General features: G+C 32.8%; 1 protein-coding gene across 1 annotated transcript; it reads left to right on the top strand.

The window, feature by feature from the left end:
• Positions 1 to 5,333: 5,333 nt before the first annotated feature.
• Positions 5,334 to 8,127, top strand: MS3_00006775 (uncharacterized protein; the record flags this gene model as incomplete). The annotated part of the gene is made up of 2 exons (XM_012942804.3): positions 5,334 to 6,835; positions 7,330 to 8,127. Exons 1-2 carry the CDS (start codon positions 5,501 to 5,503, stop codon positions 8,125 to 8,127), a joined length of 2,133 nt encoding a protein of 710 aa, XP_012798258.1. The 5' UTR covers positions 5,334 to 5,500.
• Between the last annotated feature and the right edge of the window lie 936 nt (positions 8,128 to 9,063).

The following is a 9,063-nucleotide window of genomic DNA, read 5'->3' as shown; positions in this document are numbered from 1 at the left end:
TTAAACAAATAAAAAAAGGACTCAAAGACATATACAATCACTAACTTCTTATCTAGTCAATAAATTCCAGTAGTTATTTATGTTTTGGGTAAAATGTGGATTCTGGGATTTGACCGAAAAAAAACGTTATGTGAATGAATTTGTTGTGATCTACTTTTATGAAGAGAACGTGATTGGTGTAATGGAAACAGTTATTATTATAACCAATTGTACCAGTGATTGTTTTACTGTATCTTTTTGTTTAATTGTACCAAAAACACCCTTTTTCCGTTGTTTGTGACTTTGAACTTACTCACGTACGCACGGTAGTCTCGTCTGTAAACTTTGGCACGATCTCGGTATTATTTCGATACCACGAGATCACCAACAAACATATCTTAACTATAATCTACAACTGTCCTTCTAATATTTATCCTACGGAGGGATTTGACCTGGTAATTGGCACGTAATCGATCTATAGTGGTGATCATAGTCAACTGCGACTCGACACTACCACAAATTAAACATATAATACTAGTTAATTTATATACTTTTACACGGTTCTTATGCAGTCAATAGTTAATTTGGTTATTTTATGAATTAATCTACAATTTATTGTCAGTTTGTTATAAACTAGATCTTTTAATTCATTAAACTTTACATTGTCAAACACTGAATTCTTTTTCAAATAATGCTGATTATTGTAGAGATTTTAATTATTGAATTTGGGAATAGTATTTCTTTATTTTATCTCGATGTTTAAATTCAAGAGAATGGAACATAAGTTCAATATCATTGAATAACTTATCAAGATGACGAAGATTAAACTTTTCCAAATATGTGTTATTTCACTGATGCCCATTTTTGAAGATCATCAAACCAGAATAAAGCGTTTCAACACATTATGGTTTTCAATTGTATTCCATTTCGTTTTGAGATGATGATTATTGTCTTCTAAGTGAACACTATTGCACAAACAATTAATACTATGAGCTTAGTATTTATGTGTTAATATTATCGTCAACCGTTTTTCCTTGAAAAGCACTACAAATATATATATATATATATATATATATATATATATATATGAGGCTCAGTATATCATTTATTTAATAGGTTACTTACGTACGCCTGTTACCCCCGTTGAGGAGCATAGATCGCCCCATCGGCATTCTACATCCAACTCTCTACTCAAGAATCCTTTCCAGTTATTTTCAGTTATTATTCATCCTTTTCATGTCTGCTTCCGATTCCCGACGTAGTCCGTTTCTCGGCCTTTTATTTCTCTGTTTCTATTCACGATTACAAGTTAGAGCTTGCTTCGTGGTGCAGTTTGATAATTTCCGTAATGTGTGTCCTATCTACTTCGAATATCTTTTCCTAATTACCTCTTCATCTGGGAGTTGATTTTCCTCTCCCACAGAAGGCTGTTGCTGATGGTATCCAGCCAACGGAAGCTGAGTATCTCGCATTGACAACTGTTTATAAACAGTTGTACATTTTTGATGATGGTGTTGGGGATGTTAGACTCTCAGAACTCACTTGGTAAATACCTTATTTTTGTAATTTTATTTTGAAAATTCGAATTTCTTTGTTTTCGCGCCAGAAGCACTCTTTTCACCTTCATGTCGTATTTTGCACTTGGGAGAATCTTAAACGTTATTGGTTCGTTGTATCTTTTAGTATGCTACTTTGTAACGCTTCCCAGGGACAGTTTTATGCCGTATATATACGTTTGATTTGTGCCTGTTGTCTTCGCTCGTGCTTCTGGCTGCTTGCGGAATATATTTCCTTGTTCGAACTTGGACTTCTCTCTCTAATTAGCGGGGCTGAGACACATCAGGAGCTTATTGGTCTTGGGTCACAGAGTCTTTGTTCCGTTTGCAGACTAGGTGAACTCGTAATCACTTCAAACACAGCAGATGGTTGTGGTAGTTTTCTAAGTTTCCGCTTCGTATAGTAGAACTGTGTTGATGTTCGTATTGAAGATAGTGACTTTGATATTAGTTGGCTGACAGGTGATTTGAGTGCCATATGTACTTCAAATGTAGAAATGCTGTTTTTGCTTTGTCAATCGTTGCCTTTACGTCTGTATTCGATCTCCATCGTTCAGACTAGTACAAAAAAACAAAATAGAAACGAGTTTCTAAATATTTCATATCTAACAGTTGATTTTGAAGAAACATATTGTTTCCAAGTTATAAATATAATAATTTAAATTACCGATCCATAGTGTTATAAACATTTACTCAATATCTTCTAAAAGTGATTACTTTACTGAAACGTTAATTTCAATGCATGTTTTCCGTTTAATATTTCCTTCATCCTACTATCATATGGTTCTAATTATCCCATATTTAGGTGATGTTTCTAATAAGTCTATTTATTCTATACACAACTTCTTCAGTCTGGATTACGTAACATTGTGATATATTTCAGTCTGTTTAATAAATTTCATTTACCTGATTCAGAGTATCAGCAGCTTATGAGAATCTACTAAATTATTATTCTTTAATAATCTTGTGAAGAGAATCAACCAAAAGATCACTAAATAATTGGTTTAAAAACATTTTCACTGCCTTATTTACCATCCAAAAGAATACAAACAATTAATCGATCCCGTAGCCATGAGATCTAGAGCTTGTTCAAAAGAAGAAATTTTAACCAAACAAATTTAAATCATCTAGGGCGTTATCAAGTAAACGAACAAACAAAACCTAATGAGTCAGTGGATAATATTTAATGACCATTCAATGAAAAAATTTCTTTTCAATTACACTATTTAAACTGTACATTCGCATTTATAGTTTATTGGAACATAATAGTCTATAATAAGAATTGTAGTGTCGGTTGCTATGTCGAGCCTACATTCCTTATTCTACCTTCCGGACAGGCCAATTTATCCATTTTTCTCAAGCTACATTTTGACCTTGTCACTTATTCGCTTATCAACTTTGACTGCTTTTATATAAGCGTATGTGTGTACATCTCTTATCTTACTCATCACACGTCTGTAACTTATTTTTGTCTGACTATAAACATAGATTCACGCTTGGTTAAATCGATTCGGCTCACATGCCTTCTCCATTTCGCGTCACTTCGTTTCTTTCCTCTGATTGTTTGTCTAGATCAATCAATGTACAAAATATACGTATTCAAAAATCCATTCCCGTATTTGACTTATTTAATTCTGTTATTCACTAACGCGGTTCAAGTTGATGATTATATACGACGATTGGCGACATGTATAATTCGATCAGATCTCAAAACACGAACAACTGATGCTTATTGTATCTCATAAAAAATGATCAGAAATGTTTTCAAGTATCGAAATGAATTGTACTCCCAGATGAAGAGGTAATTAGGAAAAGATATTCGAAGTGGATAGGACACACATTACGGAAATTATCAAACTGTATCACGAAGCAAGCTCTAACTTGTAATCGTGGATAGAAACTGAGAAGTATAAGGCCGAGAAACGGACTACGTCGGGAATCGGAAGCAGACATGAAAAGGATGAATAATAACTGAAAATAACTGGAAAGGATTCTTGAGTAGAGAGTTGGATGTAGAATGCTGATAGGTGATCTATTCTCCTTGACGAGTGGTAACTGGTGCAAGTAGATTTTGTACTGGTCACAATGAAATACTTGAAAATAAATCAAATCAAATTTGGTCATATTCATTAAAGTTGACACATTTTTATCTATTTTACAATTAAGTTTAATAGAACAGATTACACTTATATATGTTAGAACTGTTTTTGTGCAAAAGAAAATAAAAGAAGTTACATATTCTAGTGAATCATTGTATTCTGTTGGAATATGAACGTACTTTTGCCATATTTTCTTTATTCATATTTGATATGTGCTGCTTATTGCTAATCCTATTTCTATCATTTGGTAGCTGTGATCAAATTTCTTGTATTACATATAGATCCATAAATAAACCTCAACTATTATGATTTGTTATCTTTTATGGATAGATTAATTTTGGTAATCTGATACTTGAATTGATGAAATAATCCTCAGTTTATTTTTTGAGTGAAATTGAATTAATCTATGATACCATTAAAAGTAGTATTTACATAGATATTGAAAAATATTTATTATCAATTGATTTAATCGTTTATTTTCTTTTGATTAGCCAACAATTCGTCTTTGTTCATCATAACTTAATTAATTAGTCACTATGTGATGAATAAAACTACTCATAATAACCTGCATTATTGGTGATGACATAGTCATTATTTGCCTAGAAATTATATATTGTTCTTATTATATGATTAGCTTAAGAAGTCCAAGAATTTTTATTTATATCCTGAATTTTTCTATATGTAAATTTACTGGGTAATTCTTTGTAAATTTGTCTAAATTTTCATCTTGGAATGGATCTATTTTCGAAATTGATCACTTCTAAATTTAGGTAGTGAACGATCATAGTTTACTTATATAAATGTCCTTAAAATAAATAAAGCTTTCCGAATAGTATTAATGTTTTACAGCTGGGTTGGGCAGAGAAAGGTATCTACCTCAGTACAATGGAAGATGGTCGCGCAATTTCGTGGATTGATTGAAGTTAGACATTAACACTATTAGATGCCGGCCAGCTCAGTGGTCTAGAGGTTGAGCATTTGGGAGCGAGACTGAAGGCTCTTGGTTCGAATTTCGTGAGCGGGATGGTGGATGCTCACTGCTGAAAAGTCCATTAATAGGATGAAACAGATGTCCAGTGCTTCCAGGTTTTCAATGGTGGTCTAACATCAATCGGTTCATGATTTCAATAAAAAACTTAATAATCTCCACAACCACATACTGATAGATACATTTATAGTAAATATATTAATTTTCATTTCAAGTCTTAAATCCATAGAGTTACTGAATGATTCTTGTCAAAATTTACTGTTGTACTTTGGGTAACTTAAAAGTTCACTTTTCGAACATTACTTACTTATAATATGCACACTTTTCTGGGAAGACACTATTCATGATAATATTGTCGAAATGAACGGTATTGAATATATATTGTTTATAGCGGCAATAGTGTATTCGGATATCATAGATTATAATTTAGCAATTATTCTAAAATTCTAATATTCACTGTATCAAAGTTGATACAGTTTGTACCGATTAATAACCAAGGTGACCTCTTCCAACATTTCAAATAAATACATCACTTGAAGCACAAATAAACATAATTTAACTAAGTTATGTTTTATCATGGTTGGCAATTAACCAATCAAATATTTGTTTTTCATCATCCAATCATATTAATTTCCCATGTAAAAAATCTATAAAAACATAAATATTATCAACTATTTAAATGAATAAAATGAATTGTTCATCTTCTGAGAAAGATCGTGTTGACGTACTTTATATTCACTAGTTTATTCATTTGAACATATCAGTTTCATAACATATATTGTTGTAATTATATGAACAGATAAAAAAAACACATTTTTGATTAGTTGCTTATTCATAAATGAAACCAATATAATTGAAATATTCTAACTGGACTTTTAATGATAAAACGATTTTCGTCATATACTTTTCAGTTTCAATTAATAATATACTTATTATTATCACTGTCATGGTTTGATAATTTAAATGGCGATGATTCAACAGTCAGTGAATTTAAATCACAATCTATCACACCTAGTCCTCAAAGTTGTAAATCTCCAATTGGTGATTGCTTTTGTGATGAAATGTGTGTAATTAATTCTGACTGTTGTGTAGATTTTAAGAATTTTCGTCAAGATACCAAACCAGTAGATTTTTCGACAATACCTAAGTCTGACTGTGTTCACTCAGCTAGAACATTTTCGGATGTTGCTGATCTAGAGAAACATGGTAGTTGGTTTGAAGCTATTGCACATTGTCCACTAGGCACACCAAGTGAGATTGCGAACCGTTGCAGTAAATCAAGAGATTTGGTCATCAAGTTTGATGACGCTTCACTAAAGCACACATCGAATATTAGTGCTAAAAACAGACATTTTATTTCGCTGGATTTAGCTTTTCTAACATTTCGTATACGAACTGAAGATGTTCGACTAATGGCACCAGTTGTTTCTAAAGTCAACGGACGAGTTCATGCTAATTTGGATTGTGCCATTTGCCATGATGAGTTAACTTCAACTGTTACAGATGAAGAACCGACGGGATCTGTTTTATTACAACGTCTCGATTTATTCAATGTATTTGTGCACTGTCGAACATTTCATGATACCGACAGATTATGTGTTGCCAATTCAATGCTGCCACGGAGTTGGAGACGTCCATGTGGAAAGAAAAGATTTCTCAAGCCACAAAGTACACAAGAAGTGTTCAGTTTGAGTGAGTTTAAATGGCATGAATTCTTAGTGTTGCCACAAAACTACATTGAATTCGATGGTTTTAGCAATCATGATTTGATGAAGGGGAGTAAAACTCTTCGTACAATTGAATCTGTTTTAGATATACTCCAGTTACTAGTGTGTATTCTATCTGCATTCAGTCTATGCTTGCTACTAATTGTATATGGGAAGACGCGAGAGTTTCGACGTCGAGTTTCTAATCAGTTGTTGATGGGGCTAGCAACTTCTATGCTTGGTTTGTTGTTGGTCTATTTAACATTGCCATTGCTAATTAACCAAAGAGACAATTCGGGTAGTGGATGTTGTCTTACAGTTGCAGTTTTATTGCACTACTTTTTCCTTGCAACTTTTGCATGGATGTTAACACTTGGTTTGAGTTTGATTAACACCTTTGGAGGAATTCACACATGTCAAGTGTGCTTAGCATACATAAAGTTTAAAATAACGCGTCAAAGTACAGATGAAGATTCGCTGAAGAAGAAAAACTCAGACACCATAAAAGTAAGTCTATGATGCGATATTTCTTTTTTGTTGCCGTTCTATTTGATGTTGGATAGTTAAAACAGATAATTTACATTACTTAGATATAGTTTTTGGCTTTCAGTTCGGCATAGGATTGAAACACTTTTTTATGTAAAAGTTGTTTCACTTCCGCTCTCACGTTTTTTTAAGTAGTACTTAGCATGAACAATTATAATAGTAAATTTTAATAAGACAGACTACATTATCATTAACACTAATATACTTCACAACGAATCATATGGTCAACAGAGAGTGATATCATTTTTTAATAAGGGATTCATACTGAAAGTATAAAATGGACTAATACATGATTAGTAGAATTGAAAATTCTATCATGAATATACATATAAAATTAACTACTGAACATACGTATATGAATGATTGAAAAGTATTTGTTGTTTGATAGTTGTTGAACCTTATTGTCATTTATTATACTTTGTGTTGAAGTTTATTCTACTTTTTTTTGTTTCTAGAGTATGGTGATTCGAAAGAATCTAAGAGACCAGTCGACCACTATTCATAAGCGTACCATATTTTCAACGGTATTTGCAATCACCTTACCATTACTTTTTGTGATACCCGCACTTGTTCTTAATCAAGTTTACCAACCAGATTCATGTCAGCCAGAGACGAACAGTGACAATTACACACATGATGTAACTTACGTTAGCAGGGAACAGGGAATCAATTGTTCTGAAACTTCAAGTCTAATGTCAAACTTCAATCCAGGTTTTTGTTTAATGAAATATCGAAAGCGACCATGGTTCACAGTGCATGCGGCTTTCATTCTGTGGTTTTTGGTACCTACTACAGCATTATTGGCAATGAATTCTATCATACTACTAATGGTTGGCATGTATATTTGGTTGTTAGACCATAAAAAAACACTGGAACCAATCAAAGACGAATCAGTGGCCAGTATGGACTCAAAAACTACTCAGCTACCTAATAAAAGTAATCGCAATGTAGCCAAGATTTGCTTGCATTTATCAATCACTCTGGGTGCTGTATGGATATTCCAGCTGCTTGCAAGTCTCCTACCTCAGCAAACCATTCTGAGTCGTGTTGCAGCTCTGGTTAGTAGTGGGCAAGGTGCAGCCTTGGGGTTCGTTTCTTTGATGAACTCCACAAAAACAAAGTTATTTCCAAATTGGTCTAGCGTATTGATTAGTAGGCGTTCAAGATCAGGAGAAAATGAGTCCAAAAGTGCATCATCATCAAGTCGAGTGAATACGAAGGTTGTATCTACATCTGATTCCACAATAGGATGATATGAATATGCTGCTTTAACTATTGAGAATTTGTTTGAGTTTCACTCTCTTAAGAAGAACTATCGAAATAATTATAACTTTCAAGTGATTTGATGATCACTGCCATTCTACTCAGTAGTTCAGTGTCTTTTCTCTTTGTCAGTGTTGCTTATTGCTCAACTACTATGTCAAAACCTTTTTATTTCATTTAAATGGAATATTCACTTTCTTATGATCAGCTATGTAATGTTATGTTCATAAGCTTTGTTTGTTTAGCTTTGTGCAAAAATCAACCTGTATAAACCTAATATATTATATGTTTGTTTATGTTTCCCAAATATATGGTCTCTGACTTTACACACTTGAAATTTTATTGTCATTATTACATGGAAATGGAAAACGTAAAGTATAGTACAAATGTTTTAAGTACATATCATGGTTTTAGTGTTTCCAACTGAGAGAAACTTATTGAACTCAGTGGATAAAGGTTGAAATTGTTTACGCTTTCTTGAACGTGGTTGGTATAAAACAATCAGATGATTGGTGATTTAAGGTGAAAATGAGTCATTTTTGTCCGCAATAATTCTTTTTTCGGTAGATTGTAGTGAGCTTCTATTCACCTCAATTGCTGAACGTAAAAGCATCTCTTAGTAGTGCGGAGGTCATCGGTCCCACATCCCGTGTTTACTTAATATTTTTGAATTGGATTGGAATATTTCCAGACTCCTAGTTTCTACTCGCATATTTAAATGCTTTGCATGTAAGTAGAAGCTGGTGAACAATTTTCCAACCAACACTATAGCTATACTATAAGTGTGAAGTTCAAACTTGTAACAAACCGCGCTTTGTCATCATGTTCATAACTGCGTGCATTTAAACAGTCTAGAGCAATAGAGATATCACCCTCAATTGTGTTAAATGAACAAAATTCTAACTAATATTAATTCGAGTAAATGA

This window comes from Schistosoma haematobium, chromosome 2 (genome assembly GCF_000699445.3).
Source record: "Schistosoma haematobium chromosome 2, whole genome shotgun sequence".
Classification (NCBI taxonomy): Eukaryota; Metazoa; Platyhelminthes; class Trematoda; order Strigeidida; family Schistosomatidae; genus Schistosoma; species Schistosoma haematobium.
This window is presented reverse-complemented; position numbering and strand designations above follow the sequence as displayed.